Source organism: Gorilla gorilla, chromosome 5, assembly GCF_029281585.2.
Source record: "Gorilla gorilla gorilla isolate KB3781 chromosome 5, NHGRI_mGorGor1-v2.1_pri, whole genome shotgun sequence".
NCBI classification, from domain to species: domain Eukaryota; kingdom Metazoa; phylum Chordata; class Mammalia; order Primates; family Hominidae; genus Gorilla; species Gorilla gorilla.
This window is the reverse complement of record NC_073229.2, coordinates 124,669,090-124,694,590: the sequence shown is the minus strand read 5'-3', so window position 1 is coordinate 124,694,590 and position 25,501 is coordinate 124,669,090. Positions and strand designations below refer to the sequence as shown.

Genomic DNA, 25,501 nt, shown 5'->3' with positions numbered 1-25,501 from the left:
TCAGTAAAGCTAAGAAGTACATTAATTATTATACTTTGATCCAACAATGTGGGGCTTTTTTTTTTTTCAGGATGCAGAAGAATATACAGATTTGCCAGTGAGACACAATGAAGATCATATGAATAGTGAACTGGCAAAATGTCTTCCCATTGAATCAAATCCTCATTCATTTGACAGCCCTCACACCAAAGCACATCTCCTGCTACAGGCACATCTCAGCCGAGCCATGCTACCCTGCCCAGATTATGACACTGATACCAAAACAGTCTTGGACCAAGCTCTCAGAGTATGTCAGGTATGAAAGTCATTTCTAATACCTATGTGTGTTTTCTCCCATCATTCCTGCCCTCTTTTTTCTAGTTTTAGGATAAAATGTACTTGCATTTAACAACTTCATGGTAGCATTGTTGAGAAACAACTGGTTGATCATATCAAGAATTTCCAAAGTAAAAGCAAATATAAATGAAATGAGATGACAGTTTTAGTCACCCATTCTACTAAAACATATTAAAGGCAAACTACGTGCCAGATACTTTTCTAGGCACTGAGCATATAATAATTAACAAGACAGAAGAGTCCCTTCTGTTACGGACTTTCACTCAAGACGGGGAAGACTGACAATTTAAAATATAAATTAATAGGTAATAACTGCCGTTTTTAAATAACTGCTATTTTTTAAAAAAATAAAGAATGGTAAAATAAAGAGAAAGACGGAGGGTAATGTTTTGTACTATTTTTTAATATGGTATTCAGGAACTATCTCACTGGTAAGGTAACATTTAACTAAAAATGAAAGAAGAGAGTGAACCATAGGGTCTCTGGAGGTGTGTATTCAAACACTAAGAAAGTTTGCATGTAGGAAGTTACTTGGTATATTCAAGGAGTATCAAAGAGGCTTATTGTAAAAAAGGTCAAAAGAGATGGTTAAAACAATATAAAAAAGTGAGAAGTATTGCAGTTTTTACATTTTGCAAGTATCTTTAATCTCCAACTTAAAAGAGATCAACTAGATTTATATATCTTCTTTTACAATCAACGTAAAATGTCTATTGCAATAGGATGTGTTAGTTGAAGTATATGAAAAAAATCCAGCCTAGAGAGGTAAACAGTTTAAAAAGAGAAGAGTATTTTCATAGCCTTTTCAGATAATTGTGGGTATTCTTCTTTAATGCTACACTAGAATCTGACAAGTGATATTTCTTGAAGGTTAGTTGCAACGTGGAATCTGAAACCATATCAATGACCTTTTTATACCTTAAGTGCTGTAGTGCTAGACAATAAATGATGGTGGTTTGAGCAGGTTAGTATGGGTGAGGTTGATTAGAACTGGTCAGATACTGAATATTTTTCTAAGGAGAACTAACAGACTCTTCTAATGAATTGAACAAGGGTTTTTAGGGAAAGCAAGGAACCAAAGATTATTTCAAGGCTTTTCTCCATAGCAGCTAGAAGCATGGAGCTGACATTACTAGGGGATGATTGTCAGAAGAGCCGGTTTTGGTGGGGGAAGAATACCTAAAGGATTGCGATCATAAAGGATTTCGATTTTCTACTTTATACCTTTTTTGGACATGTTTCTAAACATTTTTTTTTCATAAAACCCATTTTTAAAATTTTCGAAAGATTTAAGTTCTTTAAAGGTAGAGTAAGTTAGTCTATATATGTACAAGAATATACATTATGAAATGATTTGCAAAGTTAATGCTTGGAAATAACCTAAGTATCTCAGGTTATCAGAACACTACAAAATATTACAATTCCATTTATGAACTCTACATTTGTATAGAATGTCCATATCTATATATGAACATATACCCAGAGAGGAGATCCAGAATGGTGTCCACCAAAAGATTAACAGTAGCCGTATCTGAGCAGCAGGAATCGGGGTGATTTTTAATTTTTTTCTTTATGCTGTTCTTAAATGTTTGAATGTTTTAAAATTGGCCTCAAACATTTTTGTTATCAAAAATAACAATTTTATTGTTTTAGAAACTGAAGAATTATTAAAAAAATAGAGTAAGCTCAAGTAATCAAAATTGGAAGGGAAGTAAGGCTATAATAAACATGTAACACGTTTTTACACTCTTTTGTAACTAACACATGGTTTACTTATTGAGGAAGGTGATTTGCTACTGCTTATTAGTCACACTTCACAAAGGTTAAAGGTCCTAAAGTTTTGGCTGTTGCCCTGGATACTCATTTGTGTTTCCTATAACTTCCCTTCCTCTCTCAAACACTTAACTTGTTAATGAACTCTGGGGTCAGAAAGGGTTGAAGAGAAGTGGCAAGATGAATTAAATTTTTATATTTGCAGATATATTGATTGTACATTATAATTTTTATATGTATATTACTTCTAAAACCTATATTGTGTGATCAATTCATTGATTCATTTTTAGCACTCAGTCAATAATGATTCAAAAGCCGTATAATAATCTAGGAAATTTCTTAAAGGAGTCTGTTTCTAAATTTACTTTTAAGGAAAAGGATTTGGCCAGGTACTTTTAGCCTCTATTAGATATTTTTATATACAGTATATATATTTATATAGTATATATATCTATATATATCCTTATATGCAGTGTCTGGGATAATATTTATATTTCTTAAATATTGTTGATCCTTCTAAACAGCATTTAAAGAGAAATCGTTTTCTCTTTAATTATAAAAATAGTATGCTTCATTGTAGATAATTTGGAAAAGCAGCATACTAAAATTAAAGTCATTCATAGTAATTATACCTTCACCCACATGAATATGAGGGTCTTTTCTTTTTTTCAATGAATTTTTAATTTTCTTAAAATTAGACTTTCGTTTTGAAATAATTTCAAGCTTACAAAAAGTTTGTAAAATACTACAATGAAATTTTCTTGTACATTTTACCCAGCCTCCCCTAAAGGTAACATCTTAACTTGGTGTTGGTTCAGTCCCATTAACAAATCTACAGACCTATTCAAATTTTGTCAGTATGAATTTTATCCCAATAATTGCCCTTTCTCTCTCTGTACCATGATCCAATTCAAGATCCCACGTTTCATTTAGTTGTCATGTCGCCTTAGTCTTCTTGTCTTTCTTGGCACTTGTGAAGAGTACCAAGCAGTTATTTTATGGAGTTATCCCACAGTTTGGATTTGCCTGATGTTGCCTTCTGATTACATTTAAGTTTGTGGTATTCTTTGTCAAGAATACCACAGCAGTGATGGTTTGTCCTCTTAGTGTATCATATCAGGAGGCTTATGACAGATGTGTGTGGCAATGATATTGACTTTATACAATTGAGGTGATGTCTGCCAGCCTTCTTCACCATAGAGTTACTTTTTCTTTTGTAATTAATAAATATATTTTTGGGAGAAACTTTGAGATTATATAAATATTCTGTTTCTTGTTATAGTTTTTAACATTATTTTCAGCATCCATTTGTGATATTTGCCCAGAACAATTACTATTGTGATTTTCTTTTTTAGTCATTCTTGGAATTATACTATAAGGAAGAACTTCCCTTCTCCCCCATTTATTTACTTTATTCAGTTATTTATTTATGTAAGTATAGACTCACCCCAGTGTTTCTTGAATACTACCTTGCATTCTGGCATCTTGTGCTGTCCCTGCCCCAGCTTTGGAATCGGCCATTTTGTTTTTAAGAAACTTGGTTCCTTTTATTAGAGAATGGTTGTAGAAACTAAAATCTGGACTGGGCATGGCAGTTCATACCTTTAATCTCAGCACTTTGGGAGTCCAAGACAGGAGGATCACTGAGGCCAGGAGTTCAGAACCAGCCTAGGCAGCATAGTGAGACCCCATCTCCACGAAAAAATTAAAAATTATCTAGGTGTGGTGATGGACGGTAGGGGGTGCCAAGGTGAGAGAATTGCTTGAACCCAGGAGGTCAAGGCTGCAATGAGCCATGATCAAGCCACTGTGCTCCAGCCCGGGTGATAGAGTGAGATCCTGTCTCAAAAATAGAAAATCTGGGTGCTTGCTGCATTCCATTGCTACTTGGGTGTCTTTGCTTCTAGGCCCTCTGTGTACAAAGCAAGGAAATATAAGTATGTATACACAGACATTTGTATTTATTTGCATGTCCATTTACCTCCCATGTGTATGTGTGTGTAAAAACATCTATATTTATCATTCTTATACCTCTTATTTCAATCTAAGACCAAAAGGTTCACTTAGTCTTCCTCCTTTTTTATTAATAACTCCTCTTTCTACCTGTAAGGTATCACACTATTGTTAATAAAGATATATTTATTTAGCTCCTCAATCCTAGAATATTCAGTGATGTAGTTTTATAATTATACTAGCCCTTACTCTTGCAAAAAGCAGATGCTAACTAAAATGCAGTAGTTGTTTAGAGTTCTTTTTTTCCTTTGGAGACTTTTTCTTGATACATTTACACACACAGTCACTTTTTTCATATAGAAATATCTTCTGTTATTTTATAAATGCCTAATAATTTATAGCATTAAATATTGTTCTCAAGAATAATTTCTAATGGCTACACTATATTCCCTCATATAAAATATCATATTTAGTGAGTTATCTGTTATTAGACATTTGTGTATGCAGTTTTCCTCTATTTTAAGTTATAAGCATTCGTTTTGACCATCTTAAATGTTTGGCTTGGCTTGTCGGAAGCCACCTGGAAAGAAAACTGCATTGTAAAGAGATAAAAACCAGCTTCTGCTGGGCGCCATGGCTCATGCCTATAATCCCAGCACTTTGGGAGGCCAAGCCGGGTGGATCACAAGGTCAGGAGTTCAAGACCAGCCTGGCCAAGATGGTGAAACCCCATCTCTACTAAAAATACAAAAATTAGCCGGGGGTGGTAGTGGGTGCCTGTAATCCCAGCTACTCGGGAGGCTGAGGCCGAGAACTGCTTGAACCCGGGAGGCGGAGGTTGCAGTGAGCCAAGATCGCGCTGCTGCACTCTAGCCTGGGCAACAGAGCAAGACTCCATCTCAAAAAAAAAAAAAAAACACACGAAAACCAGCTTCATATTCTAAATCCTCTCACTCTTGGAAGTTCTCTACAAAATTGTATGAAAGTAAACAAGCCAGAAAGAGGAAAGAATATTAGAGTTGTCAATGGGAAACTTGGAGAAAATGACTGATTGGCAGTTCTAATTCTGTGCCCTGTTGTTTTCATTTGATAACACGGGTACTATTGGCCTTAGAAAGCACTGGTTCAAGCAGTTTGCAGCTCTGCTGGCTGATTGAAAATTATACTACCGCTCTCATGGGACATCAGCATGATCTTGCGAACTGTGGATGGGAATCTGCCACCAGTACTGACTGTAAATTCTCCTCTGCTGCCATTTTAGTATAAGGCCATAGGCAAGTCACTTAACCTCTGGTATCTGAGTAAAACTAACACCTTAGAAGAGTGGTGCATTAGTTAATGTTTAGAAAGTAAACAACAATTTCAGGACTTGGAAATAGGTCTTAGTGTCTTCATTCTTAGTAGTTCTTTTATTTCCTCGCGTTATCATAGTAATTTAACTATTCCCTTTATTTTATAGAAGCATACCTTTTATTTGCACCATCATCCAGATTATGAAAACTCTGTAGTCTTGACTACTCATGTTCTGAGCAGTCTTTCACAAAAGAAAAACATAGTTGTAGTAGAATTATTCCTCCTGGCTTGAAGTCAGAGTCTACAATACAGCCTGCCTTTGCTCTCCTATCCCATTTCAAATTATGTATCAAGGGCATTTGTGTCATTTTTTGGTTTGAGATATTTTTGTCATGGTTCCTTTCAATATGTTACTGTTACTAGCATTTCCTTTGCTATCCCCCTTAACAAAAATAAATGTCAAAATTACTATGCATATCTCAATTTTTAAAATCTGTTTACAATATTCTAATTTGTAAATTGCATATTTATGGAATTGATTGTCCTTGCCCTTTACCTTTGAAATCCTCTTCTTGATCATATTAACTGCAAAATGTATTTGTAAAATGTAGTAAGTGATATGACAGCCTTTCTGTACTGGATATGCCAAAGAAAAGCTTCATGTTAGCTCTTATGGAAAAATTAAAGTAAAAAGTATCAAAAATTTAAGTGAGTTGTCTAAATGTTCAAATTTGGTGACAAAACCAGAACTAATGATAAATGTCTAGTGTTTTGAGTACCTCTCTGCCTTTTTTGTGTGTTTTTTGTTTGGTTGGTTGGTTTTGATTTTTGGTTTTTGGTTTTTGCCTGGGCAACAGGATCTTGCTCTGTCTCCCAGGCTGGGTACAGTGACACCATCTTGGCTCACTGCACCCTTGACTTCTGGGCTCAATGGATTCTCCCACCTCAGCCTCCTGAGTAGCTGGGACTACAGGTGCAAGCCACCACGCCTGGCTAGTTTTTTGTATTTTTTGTAGAGACAGAGTTTCACCATGTTGCCCAGTCTTGTCTCAAACTCCTAGGACTACGGGCGTGAGCCACCACGCCCAGCCCTGACGCTGTTTTTTATCAAAGAACAAAGCAGTTGGTTTTCAGAGAAGTTAAATAGCTCTGCTAAAGGTGATTTGTTGAGGCAATTTGTGCTGAAACCAAATGGAGATTCCAGGACTTTTATTCTTGCTCTGATCCTTTCTAAGATGTGCCACCAGTCTGCAAATTAAAAAATAATCTTCATTTAAATGAAAAACATCTAAATATAATACTAAGCCAAATAGTATAAGAATATGTGTTTATATCTTGGTCACTCTCACTACTTCCTATATATGGTATTTATTTCAAAACTTTCCAATAATTGAGCTTTCATATGTGTTATGCAAAAAGAGAAACCATGGCTTATGGAGCCTGAACTCAGTGATCTGAGAAGCAGAGGGCTGTGTGTTTCCAAGTTTAATTGTGCTGTCAATTGACTGAGTTAGTTTGGGAAAGTTTTTTTTCAGAAGTCATAGAGGCTAGATTTGCCCGTCAGCTCATGTTATCAAGCCTGCAGCCTACATTTTAACAGATCAAAACACTTGTGTGTATTTTAAGATTTATTTTACATCAAAACACTTGTATGTATTTTAAGATTTATTTTAAAGGATTCTAGCAGCAATATTCTTTTCTTTTCAGCCCTAGTAAAAGTTTTGTTTAATTCTAAGATGCCATCATAGTGAACAACCTTAACTTCAGTGCTACATAACTATATTCAAAGCTTTATGTATTTTTGTTTATAATTACACAGTAATTATAAATACTTAGTACCAACCTTATGAAAAACACTATTCTGTTGAAAAGGTTTTGCATTTAAAAAGAAAAATATATAAAATCCAAGGCACTAGGCCACGAACGAATATGAGACTTTTGAAGAAAACACTTTATATTGAAAAAAAAACAAAAAAAAAAACAAAACAAACGGCTAATGGGATCTTATTTCAAAACACAGCATATGTGAATTAATCAGTCTGAAAACAATAACCATAACTCAAAATCTTCAAAACAGGAAACAACAGTACATATGTATAGAGATATATGTATCTTTTAAAAGTGTTTCATAATTGAAATTCTCCTTTATATTTACAAAAATGAAATCAGGAAATACTGAAAGCAGCAGGATTCTTCTTTTTCCTTTTTCTTTTAATAACCAATTCCAGTAGCCTGAATATAAATTTTCAGATTTTTCTTTTGGTAAAACTGCATTCTTTTTTTTTTCTTTTTTTTTTAATTATACTTTAAGTTTTAGGGTACATGTGCACATTGTGCAGGTTAGTTACATATGTATACATGTGCCATGCTGGTGCGCTGCACCCACTAACTCGTCATCTAGCATTAGGTATATCTCCCAATGCTATCCCTCCCCCCTCCCCCCACCCCACAACAGTCCCCAGAGTGTGATATTCCCCTTCCTGTGTCCATGTGATCTCATTGTTCAATTCCCACCTATGAGCGAGAATATGCGGTGTTTGGTTTTTTGTTCTTGCGATAGTTTACTGAGAATGATGGTTTCCAATTTCATCCATGTCCCTACAAAGGACATGAACTCATCATTTTTTATGGCTGCATAGTATTCCATGGTGTATATGTGCCACGTTTTCTTAATCCAGTCTATCATTGTTGGACATTTGGGTTGGTTCCAAGTCTTTGCTATTGTGAATAATGCCGCAGTAAACATACGTGTGCATGTGTCTTTATAGCAGCATGATTTATAGTCCTTTGGGTATATACCCAGTAATGGGATGGCTGGGTCAAATGGTATTTCTAGTTCTAGATCCCTGAGGAATCGCCACACTGACTTCCACAATGGTTGAACTAGTTTACAGTCCCACCAACAGTGTAAAAGTGTTCCTATTTCTCCACATCCTCTCCAGCACCTGTTGTTTCCTGACTTTTTAATGATTGCCATTCTAACTGGTGTGAGATGATATCTCATAGTGGTTTTGATTTGCATTTCTCTGATGGCCAGTGATGATGAGCATTTTTTCATGTGTTTTTTGGCTGCATAAATGTCTTCTTTTGAGAAGTGTCTGTTCATATCCTTCGCCCACTTTTTGATGGGGTTGTTTGTTTTTTTCTTGTAAATTTGTTTGAGTTCATTGTAGATTCTGGATATTAGCCCTTTGTCAGATGAGTAGGTTGCGAAAATTTTCTCCCATGTTGTAGGTTGCCTGTTCACTCTGATGGTAGTTTCTTTTGCTGTGCAGAAGCTCTTTAGTTTAATTAGATCCCATTTGTCAATTTTGTCTTTTGTTGCCATTGCTTTTGGTGTTTTGGACATGAAGTCCTTGCCCACGCCTATGTCCTGAATGGTAATGCCTAGGTTTTCTTCTAGGGTTTTTATGGTTTTAGGTCTAACGTTTAAATCTTTAATCCATCTTGAATTGATTTTTGTATAAGGTGTAAGGAAGGGATCCAGTTTCAGCTTTCTACATATGGCTAGCCAGTTTTCCCAGCACCATTTATTAAATAGGGAATCCTTTCCCCATTTCTTGTTTTTGTCAGGTTTGTCAAAGATCAGATAGTTGTAGGTATGCGGCATTATTTCTGAGGGCTCTGTTCTGTTCCATTGATCTATATCTCTGTTTTGGTACCAGTACCATTCTGTTTTTGTTACTGTAGCCTTGTAGTATAGTTTGAAGTCAGGTAGTGTGATGCCTCCAGCTTTGTTCTTTTGGCTTAGGATTGACTTGGCAATGCGGGCTCTTTTTTGGTTCCATATGAACTTTAAAATAGCTTTTTCCAATTCTGTGAAGAAAGTCATTGGTAGCTTGATGGGGATGGCATTGAATCTGTAAATTACCTTGGGCAGTATGGCCATTTTCACGATATTGATTCTTCCTACCCATGAGCATGGAATGTTCTTCCATTTGTTTGTATCCTCTTTTATTTCCTTGAGCAGTGGTTTGTAGTTCTCCTTGAAGAGGTCCTTCACATCCCTTGTAAGTTGGATTCCTAGGTATTTTATTCTCTTTGAAGCAATTGTGAATGGGAGTTCACTCATGATTTGGCTCTCTGTTTGTCTGTTGTTAGTGTATAAGAATGCTTGTGATTTTTGTACATTGATTTTGTATCCTGAGACTTTGCTGAAGTTGCTTATCAGCTTAAGGAGATTTTGGGCTGAGACAATGGGGTTTTCTAGATAAACAATCATGTCGTCTGCAAACAGGGACAATTTGACTTCCTCTTTTCCTAATTGAATACCCTTTATTTCCTTCTCCTGCCTGATTGCCCTGGCCAGAACTTCCAACACTATGTTGAATAGGAGCGGTGAGAGAGGGCATCCCTGTCTTGTGCCCGTTTTCAAAGGGAATGCTTCCAGTTTTTGCCGATTCAGTATGATATTGGCTGTGGGTTTGTCATAGATAGCTCTTATTATTTTGAAATACGTCCCATCAATACCTAATTTATTGAGAGTTTTTAGCATGAAGCGTTGTTGAATTTTGTCAAAGGCCTTTTCTGCATCTATTGAGATAATCATGTGGTTTTTGTCTTTGGTTCTGTTTATATGCTGGATTACATTTATTGATTTGCGTATATTGAACCAGCCTTGCATCCCAGGGATGAAGCCCGCTTGATCATGGTGGATAAGCTTTTTGATGTGCTGCTGGATTTGGTTTGCCAGTATTTTATTGAGGATTTTTGCATCAATGTTCATCAAGGATATTGGTCTAAAATTCTCTTTTTTGGTTGTGTCTCTGCCCGGCTTTGGTATCAGAATGATGCTGGCCTCATAAAATGAGTTAGGGAGGATTCCCTCTTTTTCTATTGATTGGAATAGTTTCAGAAGCAATGGTACCAGTTCCTCCTTGTACCTCTGGTAGAATTCGGCTGTGAATCCATCTGGTCCTGGACTCTTTTTGGTTGGTAAACTATTGATTATTGCCACAATTTCAGCTCCTGTTATTGGTCTATTCAGAGATTCAACTTCTTCCTGGTTTAGTCTTGGGAGAGTGTATGTGTCGAGGAATGTATCCATTTCTTCTAGATTTTCTAGTTTATTTGCGTAGAGGTGTTTGTAGTATTCTCTGATGGTAGTTTGTATTTCTGTGGGATCGGTGGTGATATCCCCTTTATCATTTTTTATTGTGTCTATTTGATTCTTCTCTCTTTTTTTCTTTATTAGTCTTGCTAGCGGTCTATCAATTTTGTTGATCCTTTCAAAAAACCAGCTTCTGGATTCATTGATTTTTTGAAGGGTTTTTTGTGTCTCTATTTCCTTCAGTTCTGCTCTGATTTTAGTTATTTCTTGCCTTCTGCTAGCTTTTGAATGTGTTTGCTCTTGCTTTTCTAGTTCTTTTAATTGTGATGTTAGGGTGTCAATTATGGATCTTTCCTGCTTTCTCTTGTGGGCATTTAGTGCTATAAATTTCCCTCTACACACTGCTTTGAATGCCTCCCAGAGATTCTGGTATGTTGTGTCTTTGTTCTCGTTGGTTTCAAAGAACATCTTTATTTCTGCCTTCATTTCGTTATGTACCCAGTAGTCATTCAGGAGCAGGTTGTTCAGTTTCCATGTAGTTGAGCGGCTTTGAGTGAGATTCTTAATCCTGAGTTCTAGTTTGATTGCACTGTGGTCTGAGAGATAGTTTGTTATAATTTCTGTTCTTTTACATTTGCTGAGGAGAGCTTTACTTCCAAGTATGTGGTCAATTTTGGAATAGGTGTGGTGTGGTGCTGAAAAAAATGTATATTCTGTTGATTTGGGGTGGAGAGTTCTGTAGATGTCTATTAGGTCCGCTTGGTGCAGAGCTGAGTTCAATTCCTGGGTATCCTTGTTAACTTTCTGTCTCATTGATCTGTCTAATGTTGACAGTGGGGTGTTAAAGTCTCCCATTATTAATGTGTGGGAGTCTAAGTCTCTTTGTAGGTCACTCAGGACTTGCTTTATGAATCTGGGTGCTCCTGTATTGGGTGCATATATATTTAGGATAGTTAGCTCCTCTTGTTGAATTGATCCCTTTACCATTATGTAATGGCCTTCTTTGTGTCTTTTGATCTTTGTTGGTTTAAAGTCTGTTTTATCAGAGACTAGGATTGCAACCCCTGCCTTTTTTTGTTTTCCATTTGCTTGGTAGATCTTCCTCCATCCTTTTATTTTGAGCCTATGTGTGTCTCTGCACGTGAGATGGGTTTCCTGAATACAGCACACTGATGGGTCTTGACTCTTTATCCAACTTGCCAGTCTGTGTCTTTTAATTGGAGAATTTAGTCCATTTACATTTAAAGTCAATATTGTTATGTGTGAATTTGATCCTGTCATTATGATGTTAGCTGGTGATTTTGCTCATTAGTTGATGCAGTTTCTTCCTAGTCTCGATGGTCTTTACATTTTGGCATGATTTTGCAGCGGCTGGTACCGGTTGTTCCTTTCCATGTTTAGCGCTTCCTTCAGGAGCTCTTTTAGGGCAGGCCTGGTGGTGACAAAATCTCTCAGCATTTGCTTGTCTGTAAAGTATTTTATTCCTCCTTCACTTATGAAGTTTAGTTTGGCTGGATATGAAATTCTGGGTTGAAAATTCTTTTCTTTAAGAATGTTGAATATTGGCCCCCACTCTCTTCTGGCTTGTAGGGTTTCTGCCAAGAAATCCGCTGTTAGTCTGATGGGCTTCCCTTTGAGGGTAACCCGACCTTTCTCTCTGGCTGCCCTTAACATTTTTTCCTTCATTTCAACTTTGGTGAATCTGACAATTATGTGTCTTGGAGTTGCTCTTCTCGAGGAGTATCTTTGTGGCGTTCTCCGTATTTCCTGAATCTGAATGTTGGCCTGCCTTGCTAGATTGGGGAAGTTCTCCTGGATAATATCCTGCAGAGTGTTTTCCAACTTGGTTCCATTCTCCGCATCACTTTCAGGTACACCAATCAGACGTAGATTTGGTCTTTTCACATAGTCCCATATTTCTTGGAGGCTTTGCTCATTTCTTTTTATTCTTTTTTCTCTAGACTTCCCTTCTCGCTTCATTTCATTCATTTCATCTTCCATTGCTGATACCCTTTCTTCCAGTTGATCGCATCACCTCCTGAGGCTTCTGCATTCTTCACGTAGTTCTCGAGCCTTGGTTTTCAGCTCCATCAGCTCCTTTAAGCACTTCTCTGTATTGGTTATTCTAGTTATACATTCGTCTAAATTGTTTTCAAAGTTTTCAACTTCTTTGCTTTTGGTTTGAATGTCCTCCCGTAGCTCAGAGTAATTTGATCGTCTGAAGCCTTCTTCTCTCAGCTCGTCAAAATCATTCTCCATCCAGCTTTGTTCCATTGCTGGTGAGGAACTGCGTTCCTTTGGAGGAGGAGAGGTGCTCTGCGTTTTAGAGTTTCCAGTTTTTCTGTTCTGTTTTTTCCCCATCTTTGTGGTTTTATCTACTTTTGGTCTTTGATGATGGTAATGTACAGATGGGTTTTCGGTGTGGATGTCCTTTCTGTTTGTTAGTTTTCCTTCTAACAGACAGGACCCTCAGCTGCAGGTCTGTTGGAATACCCTGCCGTGTGAGGTGTCAGTGTGCCCCTGCTGGGGGGTGCCTCCCAGTTAGGCTGCTCGGGGGTCAGGGGTCAGGGACCCACTTGAGGAGGCAGTCTGCCCGTTCTCAGATCTCCAGCTGCGTGCTGGGAGAACCACTGCTCTCTTTAAAGCTGTCAGACAGGGACATTTAAGTCTGCAGAGGTTACTGCTGTCTTTTTGTTTGTCTGTGCCCTGCCCCCAGAGGTGGAGCCTACAGAGGCAGGCAAGCCTCCTTGAGCTGTGGTGGGCTCCACCCAGTTCGAGCTTCCCGGCTGCTTTGTTTACCTAAGCAAGCCTGGGCAATGGCGGGCGCCCCTCCCCCAGCCTGGCTGCCGCCTTTCAGTTTGATCTCAGACTGCTGTGCTAGCAATCAGCGAGATTCTGTGGGCGTAGGACCCTCCGAGTCAGGTGTGGGATATAGTCTCGTGGTGCGCCGTTTTTTAAGCCGGTCTGAAAAGCGCAATATTCGGGTGGGAGTGACCCGATTTTCCAGGTGCGTCCGTCACCCCTTTCTTTGACTCGGAAAGGGAACTCCCTGACCCCTTGCGCTTCCCAGGTGAGGCAATGCCTCGCCCTGCTTCGGCTCGCGCACGGTGCGCGCACCCACTGGCCTGCGCCCACTGTCTGGCACTCCCTAGTGAGATGAACCCGGTACCTCAGATGGAAATGCAGAAATCACCCGTCTTCAGCGTCGCTCACGCTGGGAGCTGTAGACCGGAGCTGTTCCTATTCGGCCATCTTGGCTCCTCCCTCGGTAAAACTGCATTCTTGAGTTAAAGTTATGATTGGAATATTAATATGTTTATAGGGAAAGCTTTCTAGTCTATTTCAAAATCATGTAAATGAAAAGCAGTTTTAATGTGTCATTGTTTCTTAAAATAATTTCCATATTTGCATAAAATGTACTGCTATTCTGAAGTACATTCCTTTGTTAATATCAACCCTAGACCTTAGAGAGTGCCTGGATATACCAAGCAGAATCTATTCTTAACAAAAGACCATAATCATCTAACATTTGAAGTATTACTTTTCTAGCCTGCCTTACGGCAGTGTTTAAGAAAGCAAGAAACCCTTCTTTGAGTGTCAGTAAGTGAACAGAGAAATGACCATTTTCAGCATAAAAGCAGCTCATGGCTCTTGTAATAAAATATATATATATATACACACACACACACACACACACACACGCGCGCGCGCAAGATAGCATTCTGCTGAGAAAACTGAGCTAATCTGAGTGAAACAAAAACAGTAAATACACCAGAAGCCAGACTGGTATTTTGCATTGTGTATGCTTGTTTGAAAATCTTTGCTCCTGAAGTAAATATTTGGCAACCACAGTGATTAGCAGTTAAAGTAATTTCAACAAAATAAGAAGTCATCAAAAATGGACTGTTTGTCTGAAAAAGCAGTACCTATATTATAAAGATTGAACTTCATGGCTCATCACAACCATTTTCAAAATTTAACTCCTACTATCTTCTTATAAATTAAGAGAATTTCATTTGTGTTCCATAGTGCAATGACAAAAAAAAAGTAAAAACAAAACAAAAAAATAAACCTTTATGCCTAAATTTAGAATATTGTATTGTGTAGCAATCCAAAACATTCAAAACACATTAAATAGTTTAACTTATGTGACAGGCAGATAAGCATTTCAAAAGCATAATGAAGTCCAATTTTGTAGTGCATAATGTAGACAGGAGTAGAATCTTACATTATGCGGACATTTTCTAAATAAAAGCTCCCCACAGGACAACTATATATAAACATGGGTAAGGTAAGCGCAGACTAGTTCTGTGGAACCTTTTGAAATCAAGAGTCTGAAACACAATACATTTTTCAGGTAGGCACCAAGTTATCCTAAAAATTTTTCATGTTGGTTATTCTGACATTGCTTTTTCATCAGATACTCTAGTCACATCAACAACACATGTCATTTGCCAGGAAAAAAAAAAAATTCCCCCTAAACCAAAATACCATTCCAGATCCAGTATACTTAAATATATCACCCTTATTGGAAGTGCTGTTAACATAGTCTTTGCAACTAGCCCAAAGCGTAGTTTAAGAAGTTCTTATAAATGGCTTTGTGATGTTCGTATGTTTAATTCTTATGCCAACTGTTTTCTGATGAAGACAGCATTGTGCTTTATGCAAGAATGGAAACCTCAAAATAATCACCATAAAGCTTCTAGGACTTATGGGAGAATAAAGTAGGATGGTCCACAGATGTAAGATGAAATCCACAATGTTGGAATTATAAATGTTTAGAGCAGCCCAGACTAGAAGACAAGCCCAAACCACCATTAGAAGAATGAAATACGATATGGTCCAAGATGTATCCTTAAAGTTTTGTCTCAACCCTCAGTCTGAATTGTGAGAATTGATCTTTAGTTCAGTCCAGCCAGCAGAAATTGTGCAATTTTCTGTTGTATTTATTATACAGACTATGTACGTTCTAGAAGATTCCTTTAGTGCTACACTGTTGTACTTTTTGTCCCAGCAGTTTGAGGGCGTGCAAATTCCACAAAGTCATCAATAAGAACAGGCCATGCTCCTTCTTCATCATAATTAGACACGTGATTTGCAATCACTGTACTGAAGTCTAAAAGAAGATTCCAAGTGTCTTTTGGTATTGATTGTTTGTGATGTTCCAACAAAAATTTATTCCATAAGTCTAAGAATTTAAATCTTCTATTAAGCACTAAGTTCCAGTAGGCAATGGCCATTTCTAGATCTAATCCTTTTTGTCTTGGATTCTTTGCAAAATTAAAAGTTAACTGGTAAAAATCCTTAAATTGTCCTGGTTCTTTCGATTCTTGTTACATCTTGGGTATCTGGGCCTTTAGTTTTTCTATGCTGTCACATCCTAATTCTGTCATGCCATCCATGAACTCCTTTTTGGAGAACTCACACTGTATTGCTGCTCTGAACATCCATGCAATAATCAACACACTAATGCTGGCTGGATTGAGTGCCAGGCCATCACAGAACTGCTATATACCATCTATTCCAATTTTATTCTCATTTTGAGGATCTTTGTCTCTATTGTACAGTTGTTCTAACTTCTTCCTTTCCAGTGATCCTTTTACACTCTCTCATATATAAAGTTCAGGATTTTGGAAAAAATTATCTGTTGCAACATCTAACTTCCAGTCATTTTGAGATAGACAACTTACTGCGGTTTTTTTCACTAAATTGTGTGAAGATCATAAACTGACAAACTTTATCCTTCTGCGATGATTTCAACTTGTTCATGTTGGTGTCCTCCAGGCCTCTCCCCTCCTTCTGTGGCTCTGAGCGAATGAGCAGCAATATTCTTAAAGACTACAAGAAAAATGATGTTAATTCATGAAAGGAAAACACATCTCACACACATGCACATAGAGAAATGTGACAGTGTACACTGATTAGAAAGATTTCTAGAAACCTATGCTTGCAAATTTAAATTGGAATTAACGTATGTTAAATACCAAATTATACCAGAATATTTGGAGAACTGCACACCATCCCTGTACCTCCTACCAAAAAAGAAAAAAAAAAAATCACGATTTAATGATGGGCCCTAAGGCAAACATCATGACAGCGGTGGTAATGGTGAACATTTATTGAGGGCTTTCTTCGTATCAGGCCCTGTTGTACTTGCTTTGCGTTTAATTGACCCATTTTCTACAATAGTCTAGTGAAGCAGTACAATTATTACTCTCGTTTTACTGATGAAGACTAGGTAACTTTCCCAAAATCACATCAGAAGGCAAAAACAGCCTTCAGCATAGGTTGGATATACCATAAAAATGTATTTGACTGTGTTTCCTTTGTCCTATATTGATGGATTTTAAAATTGTACCCATGATCTAGTGAGAATTTGTTTTAAAATTTGAGAACTTCATAGAAATTTCTACATTTTTTAACCGAGAATTCCCATTAGACCATGAATAATATTTTTAATCCCTGTTTTTCAATGCATACTTAAATCACCTCCTTTTAATTACTCAGGTTCCCTTTTCAACAGTCTGCCTGTATTTACTTTAACCAGTTTCTAAGAGGGATTTGGTAATATGAATGAATATTCGTAACTGCTTTATTATATCACTCTACAGTGTCCAGTTGGGCAGGGTGTTTGCCTTTTTTGTATCAACTGCTTATGCATCTTCTCAAGTTTTTATATTATGCTATATAAACTAATGAATTAATCATTTGTTTCCTCACATTCTCCCATAAAGCTACAATAATTGAAAATAATGAGAGAAAGATCAGATTGTTGATCCATAGGGAGAAGGAAGAATAACATCATAATTATAAGATAGCCCTATAATAAAAGGTAAATGCACACTAGAATAATTTCTGCGTAGGTTTACTATAATAAACACATACACACACACACACACACACACACACACAAACACACACACATTTTATGTTCCTCTCTCATTTTAAGGTTTGCCTCCTTAGGTTAGTTTTTTGGCTTCTTTCACTGTCTAACCACCACCACCACCACTGATGGTGCCACCTGGATAGCAAACTTTGTCCACCTACTGGTTCTTTTTGAAAAACTTCAAACTTCTAGAAGTAATAGGCAATCTCAGAGGTTCCTTGCCCTCAAGCTATGGAACTACCAATTCCCCCAAAAGATAGCAGATATCTCCTCTTTACTATTGAGGAAGAATGTAAAGATCTGTCTTCCAAGGTAAATGTTAGTATAGATTGAATTCATATTCCATTGCCCTAATGGAAGTAGCCAGCACAGCTGCTTTGAAAGTATTCTGGGTGATTCAGTGTGCCTGAAAGGAAGACCTTTAAGGAGCTATGTTCTAGTGGATAAGTTTCCATTGTTATATATAGTCTTGGCTCTAACTTTAATAGGGGAGCTTTCATTTTATATTATTTTCCTTAACACCCAAGTATTTTTTTTCTTTTAGTGAAAGCAAGTTTATTAAGAAAGAAAAGGAATAAAAGAATGACTATCCATAGGATGAGCAGACAAGTCTTTTTGATCTACTGAGTTTCCAGTCTTTCTTCTCTTTCGCATGTGATATACTATGTAGACTCCAATTAATGTCACAATGTTCTAGTAGGCTTTATCAATTGTCATATGTGCTAGCCAAAAAAATAACTTTAATCAGCTGCATAAATAAAGGGAAGAAGTATATGAATTGTATGTCTATACCTTTCTTCATTCAAACAACCTTCCTATATTTGCAAAAACAAATCTTTACAAGTATATTGGTGGGATTGTTGTTTAGCCTAAACTTCAAAACAATAATTTGACCTCTTAATCTCTGTAACAACTTCTGATAAACTAAAAGTATATTACATTTCACATAGCTAGTATTATATTTTTCCTATAATTCACAGATATTCTGAAAATGCATTTTATCTTTAATCTATTTTTTAAAGTATATTAGCAGATAACCTTAAGATATGTATGGGCCAAGTGCAGTACCTCATGCCAGTGATCCCAACAGGGGGAGGCTGAGGCAGGAGGATCACTTGAGGCCAGGAATTCGAGAACAGCCTGGGCAACAACAAAGTGAGACCCCGTATCTACCAAAAAAAAAAAAAAATTAGCTGGGCATGGTGGCACTCACCTGTAGACTCAGCTGCTTGGGAGGCTAAGGAGGATCATTTGAGCCCAGGAGTTTGAGGCTGTGATGAGCCATGATTCATGCTGCGGCACTCCAGCCTGGGTGACAGAGCGAGATGCCATCTTAAAAAAAACAAACAAAAAAAAAAACAAAGAAGATGTGTGTGTATATCTATGGATACACACAGTAGAGTCTGAGAATAGGAAAGAATAAGGGAAGAAAAAGAAGATGTAACGATGTGGGTATTTTTCATTAAAAATTATTTTAAGTGAAAGGTATTATGACTGTAAGCTTGTTCTATATTTTCATTAACAAATGATTCTCATTTATAGTAGATTAAAAAGCATAGGAATATTTTATGATGCCAGGAGGTAGAATTGCCATGGAGCAGAGTGTTTACGTATAGATGCACTAAGCTCAGGCTCAGTGGGTTGGTGATGTATTAAAGAATGTCAGTGTCATTTAAGAGTTTTAGAATTGCAGAGTTTAAATACATTTAGCAGTGAAAATAGTCCAGGTATTGCTGAGCTTAACAATAGAAGTACTTGGTCAAACCCTTAATGCAATACCTGTACGAAATGTTTTGATATAGCAAATGGTAGATAAAGTCTTGTGTATTATCGTAGAATCTTTTCAAATTTTTAAATGCTTATAATTAGACCAAGAAAACATTCTCTTTAAATAGACAGTACTGCGCAAGAAGCTTCAGAAAGCTTCTTCTAATCATTTTGAGAAAAAGGTGGGTAGATTATAAGTAAATAATTTATGGATATGTTTCAAGGAACTATGAGCATTAATACTATAAGCATACATTGGGGTCTTTTGTATCATCTAAAGTATGCTGGAAACTTATCAACTATAACAACACCGACTGTTAAGGTGACTTGAGTACAATGCTTGGGGTATATAGATCTCAGTGTATCACAGGTAAATAAATATTTCACTTTTTTCTTTTTAGTTCTTTTATAGGAAAGACTGGAAAAAGAGATTTTTTGTTTGTGGAGTCTTACAATGTTTTTAAGATTTTCTGCCAAATCTGAATTATCCGCAAACAAATGTAGTTTACTTGTAAGTATTAATGTGACTTTATCAAATTCACAGAGATGAAGGTGAAGTCTAATTCAGGCTGCATTCCTGGCCAGACTGCCCGGAGTTCATATTCTGCCATAAAAACCTGATGAAGTTGTATTAGTGGATGACTAAAAACAAATAATTCTAAATGAACTTAATCCTGAGTGATTATTCTTCCAAATGCAAAGGACCACACAGTAGTGCAGAATCCTAGTCCTAGATGGTCAAAGCTATATTTTATCTCCCAAAACACCACCTAAAACAAAGCACTATTCTCCACTAGGGAAGTGATACAGAGTTGATGCATTTAGCTTTCCCAACTCTAACACAAATGTGTGGATTTTGAGGTGTTAAACACCTTTACTTACTCTTGTGGATTTATAGCCAATCTCCCTTCAAGGACTATAATATAATTTGGAAGGCTGTTTTCCCTCTGGGTGACTTTACCTGTAAGCTTTTGTATAACAATTTGGTGGTGGTTTGTTGATGATATGATGCTATTATGAAGGATCCTTCTACCCCCTGCTCCTCTCCTTATACCCACATAACAACCCTTTTCCCGGTTGGGGCTGTAGGAAATGAGTAATGCTTAACCCATTTGTGTGATCAATTCACTTAAGCAGCTACTGTGAAATGTTAATCACAACTTTAATTTGTACTGCATTAGCATTTTGATTAACTTGTAGGCTTGCTAGCACACTTGAAGCGCTTTTACTCATAGTTACAGCTCGGAAATGACTTTTTGATTAATTAAGTTTGTTAGACAGCAGCTGAGCTTCCTGAATGCTAACCTTCTGGGGGTAAAAGTTCAGGAGAAAGTTACTATGAACAACTGTTGCTATTGAAAAAGATTCTTATAAATGCACTTATAGCATTTTAATTATTGACAAAATATTGTATCATTACTTGCAAGTGACCTGAACCTTTAAAGGAGTGGCTTTTCTGTCAAGAAAGCTTTTTCGGGTTTTCCCATCATTGTAAAACTTCTGGGAGCTCTTGAACTAAATAGTGCATTTTCTAGCAGATGTCTAACAACTAATGTTTTAACAAGCTGCCTAGGATCAATTTCCGTAATTTTTTTAAATAAACTTTTTGCTTGAGAATAGTTTTACATTTCCAGAAAAGTTGCAAAGATAGTACAAAGTTCCCATATACCTAGAACCTATTTTTCTTCTAATATTGACATCTTAAATATATTAGTAAGGTACATTTGCTACAATTAATAAGCCAATTTTGGCAAATAATTATTAACTAAAGTCTATACTTATTCACAATTCTTTTTTACCTAATATCCTTTTTCTTTTTAAAATTTTTTTCTTGATATATAATACTTGTACCTATGTTGAGGGTACATATAACATTTTGATACAGGTATACAATGTGTGATGATCTCTAATGCCCTTTTCTATTCTGGAGTCTCATTGTAGATATCCCTTTAAATTCAGTAGTCATTTCTCAGGCTCCTCTTGGCTCTGAAAGTTTCTCAAACTTTCCTGTTTTTGATGATCTTTCCATAGTGTTTTGCATTCTTGTGATGCTTTATAAGTAACAACTTGGTTTTTATAAATTAATGTAATTTTTCTCATTTTGGCATAAATAAATTTCTTTCTTTTAAACTCTGATGACAATATATCATCCCCATGTCATTTAATTTGAACAGACATGCCTCACTTCAACCTTTGTCATGATCATATTTTCTCTTTTCTCTTTCTTTTTCTTTCTTTCTTTTTTTTTTTTTTTTTTTGAGACAGGGTCTCACTCTGTCACCCACGCTGGAGTATAGTAGCCTCAACCTCCTGGGCTCAAGCGATCCTTCCACCTCAGGCTCCAAGTAACTAGGACCACAGGCACACACCACCTCACCCAACAATTTTTTTTTTTAATGGGATCTCACTGTTTCCCAAGCTGGTCTTGAACTCCTGGGTTTAAGTGATTGTCCCGCCTTGGCCTCCCAAAGTGCTGGGATTACAGGCGTGAGCCACTGCTCCTGGCAGTGATCTTATTTTCGTATGTTTATTGTAGTCCCTATACTAACACTAGATACATTAAGATGATGACAAGAGATATGGGGAAAAGGAGGAAAGGTTCCTTGAAGAGGAGGAAGGATAAAGGGAGGAGGAAGAGAGAATATAAGTCTAAAGAATACTAAGAAGCAGAGAGAGCCTGGAGCCATCTGTCCAGTTCCATGAATACACCCTACAGCCACAGAGACTTGAGGACACTAAGGATTAAATTGACAGATTTCTTAAACTGAAGTTTAGATTTTAGGGGAAATTTTTAAAATAATGAGCCTTAGAGCTAGATTTTATTATCCACCCTTCAACCTACCTCTTTATGTACCTTTAATGATACGGATTTTCTTTTAGTAGACTAGGTCAGTGACGCTATTTCCTTGCAATGAAACTGACATAATTTTATCACAGTGCTCAATGTTCCTATTTTACTTTTGGATTATTTAAATCCAGAATTCAGTCATGTTTCAAAAGATAAGTGCCTGAAGATCAAATGTCAAGATGTAGTTATAACCAAATGGTAGGTTAAAATTAATTTTAAAATTTTAGATTTTCAAAAAATATGTTGATAAAATTTACCCACAGAGACAATAATGAATTAAATACATAATAATTTTGTCTGGAGTTCACATTTTTCTGCTGTGTGGGAAACAAGGTCAGATGTAAGCCACCTCAGATTCTTTTTGAAGCAAGACAGAATATGCAGAAATCAGCACACGTAATAGAATACAGTGTAATGAGCACATATATGAAACTGGAAAACGAAAATCAAGCCTTAACTTCATCATTTGTTTACCATAGTCACTAAACTTCTTTAAGCTTAAGTTCCCCTTTCTGTGAAGGGGGGTAATATTAATGCCTGCCTCATAGTTAGTATTGTTAAATATTAGATGAGAGCTGTTACTGAAAGTGTTGTATAATCTGTGTAATAATATACAAATATTTTTATCACACCATATTGCATACTCTCTACACTGTCTGACTTTATATAATTCACTGTTCGGAACTTTTTACAATAAATTCATGGGATTTACTTAATATGAAATGTAGAAGATATGTTGTCAAGCTTAAAATGTTAGCTTTTTAAAGTATAATCTGCAACTCTGGAAGATAAGAAGAAAAGTGTCTATAGGTTTGGATAAAACTGTTCTTTGCAGAAATACTTACACCACTGTAAAAATGTGGTTGAATTTAAATGCTAAGACCAAGCCTGTTATGCGTAGGAAATTCTTAAAATTGATTCGAAATAGATGTTGAGGACATGTGGTGTATCCAAGTCATAAGGGATACCTTTGGCTTCAGGAACCCCACACCTTTAAAAATTTCCTTACAGAGACTGCCCATTCTCTAAACTCTAGAGGAGACCAGCGGAAGCCCCTCTTTTCTATGAGTTCTTGCCCACATACTCTGGAAGCAGATAATTTATCTTCCTCTGACCCCAGAAGGGTCTTTTCTCTGTATAGCTTATTTCCTGCTTAGTATATGCTACCCCTAACCTCAAGGATATTACAGTCCACCTGGAAAAATAGAAAGTAAGCTCTGTAAAAACAAATAGCTATATAGTATGAGTATGTTGGCATTTTATTGTTGAAAAATTAAAGCTTACAGAAGATAGAAGCCATTAAAAAGCACCTAATCAAACTCCTTGATTTATCAGATGAGGAAAATGAATACCAGTGGTTAAGTGATTTGCCCAAGATATTACAGCTAATTTAAAGGCACAATACTCTAAACTCTCAGGCTAAACCTTTTTCTAGTATACCACATCCCCTCTTCGACCAGTATCATGTATTCGTGAATCATACTACTGATTACACTTCATCCAAACTTATTATTTGCTTACATTCTGTCTTGTCAGGAAAACTTCACAAAGTTTCAGTTTATCTAGTATGCACATTCCTCAGAGAATCTTTAATTCTAATTTAGAGCCCCATGCAAAGTCTACACACCTTCCCCCTCATCCTGAACTTCATAGGCAATATACTGTATTGGTTAAAGCAAGCCCTTTGAAGTCAGGTTCCCCAGAACTGGAGTCCCAGCTATACCCATTTACCAGAGCTATGCAACCTTAGGCAGTTTTCTTTACCTTTGTAAACCAGTGTCTTCATCTGAAAAATGGTTTAAATTCAATAACTTACATTAAATGGTTAACAGAGTGTTTGACAAATAGTAGATGCTTAACAAACATCCATCCTAATCACGACTATTTCAGCAGTGCCTGTGAGACTCCCTTAGCTGCCCTCCCCTTCCCTTTCCAGATGTCATCTCCAGGTAAACCCCACTCTGCTTCCCCTATCTCTGCTCCATGCGTGTTCATTTTAATTATTTTGACTGCACACTTTGTGCCCAGGATTTCTAAGTCCACAGCTCTAGCCCATACACTTTCTCCAGAGCTCATTTTCACCTGAACTTCTTGGCTTCATAGTAGCACCTCACTTAAAATGTGTTCAAAATTAAATTCATCACCTCCTCTCCAGCTCATCTCTCTTAAGTAAATGAAAACCCTATTGTTTTTGCTAACTAAAATAAGGTTTTAGTTATAGTATAATTTTATAAGTGGATACAGTGCTTGAAATCACATTTCCATTCTTCCAGGGCTGGTGATGACAAACAATTCCGAATCAACAACTCACTGAAATTGATTCCAACTTCGTAGAAGAAAGTCTCACACACAGAGTCAGCCCCCATTCATGTTTCCCCAACACTCAGAATCATCCTAGCTTTGTCTGGTAGATAGAGTGTCAAGTAGAAAGTGGATAAGAGGTAAAGGGGTATTAAGTATTTGCTTAATGTTAATGTTAAGCTGCTAATGAATGTCAAGGATAATTTATCCTCTGTGTACTAAAACAACCTTTTATTGTTTAGATCACTGAGTATTAGATCCCTATAAAGGACTTTGGGGGTTACTTGGGAAACTCAGGCATGCTCTCCAGTTGTTACCAAAGCCATCCCCAGTCTGGGGAGGAGCATATACCTATTATTAGTCCTTATCTGCCAGGAAAACTGCTATAAAAGGTAGTGAGACACAAGGAACTCATCCTAAGCTCAGTCATATGAAGTGTATCAGTGCAAGCTACCAGGACTCTCCAATCCATTTGCCTGGACCATCCCTTGGCCTTAGCCCCTATCAGGTTTGGATCTCTGAATAGTCACTTGGGCTTGCCCACTCAAACTGAAAACCAGGCCCACATCCTCCAGTTTGGCCTGAGCTGCAGGATCTGTCTTTGGCCTTGTTCCCTGCCATCTTGTACAACAGTACCCCCTTATCCTTAGAACATAGTTCCAAGACCCCCAGTGGATGCCTAAAACCATGGATAGTACAGAACCTGATTACCATCAATTAGAACATGTTTCTGTTCATGTCTTCTACCCATACATTTCATGCCTTTCCAATCTTAACTAAGCATGTATCATGCACTGAAGCATAACTTCTGCAGTTTGAGGTGTGACAGCAAAACTAACATAATTTATTTTTTCTTCTTCACAATTTCATGGATAGACTATCCTCCCTTCTTATTGTATGCTTTAGCAACCTCAGCGTATGATTTCTTTTGTTTTCTTATTAAATCAAGAACATTCACCTTTTCACATAAAGGAAGCACTTTACAGCTTCCCTTTGGCGTATTCAAATTACCAGCATCACTACTCTTATACGTCAGAGCCATTATTAAGTAAGGTTAGGGTCTTAGAATATATTCCCTACAGATAAGGGGGGATTACTTTATGTTTATCTGACATTAAAACTTGTTTTTTTCTCCTGTACCATACTGTATTTGGTAGATGTGCAATAACTTAGGCAGAATGTTGTTATAATCACTGTAATTAGATTTTTACCTATATTATTTAATAAATATTTCTTGAGTGCACTGTGCTGGGCCTAGAATTACAAGGAATGATTCCAGATTCTTGCCATCAAT

General features: G+C 36.8%; 1 protein-coding gene and 1 pseudogene across 2 annotated transcripts in view; one reads left to right on the top strand and one right to left on the bottom strand.

Annotated features, from left to right (window-relative positions):
* The window catches only part of ASCC3 (activating signal cointegrator 1 complex subunit 3), a 382,658-nt gene that overhangs the window by 344,974 nt on the left and 12,183 nt on the right, over positions 1-25,501 (top strand). For both annotated transcript variants that reach the window (XM_004044455.5, XM_055391435.2), the window contains one exon: positions 71-295. In XM_004044455.5, the coding sequence (XP_004044503.4) occupies positions 71-295 (225 nt within the window). The remainder of the gene's footprint in view (positions 1-70; positions 296-25,501) is intronic.
* On the bottom strand, positions 15,331-18,459 carry LOC101132560 (DCN1-like protein 1; annotated as a pseudogene).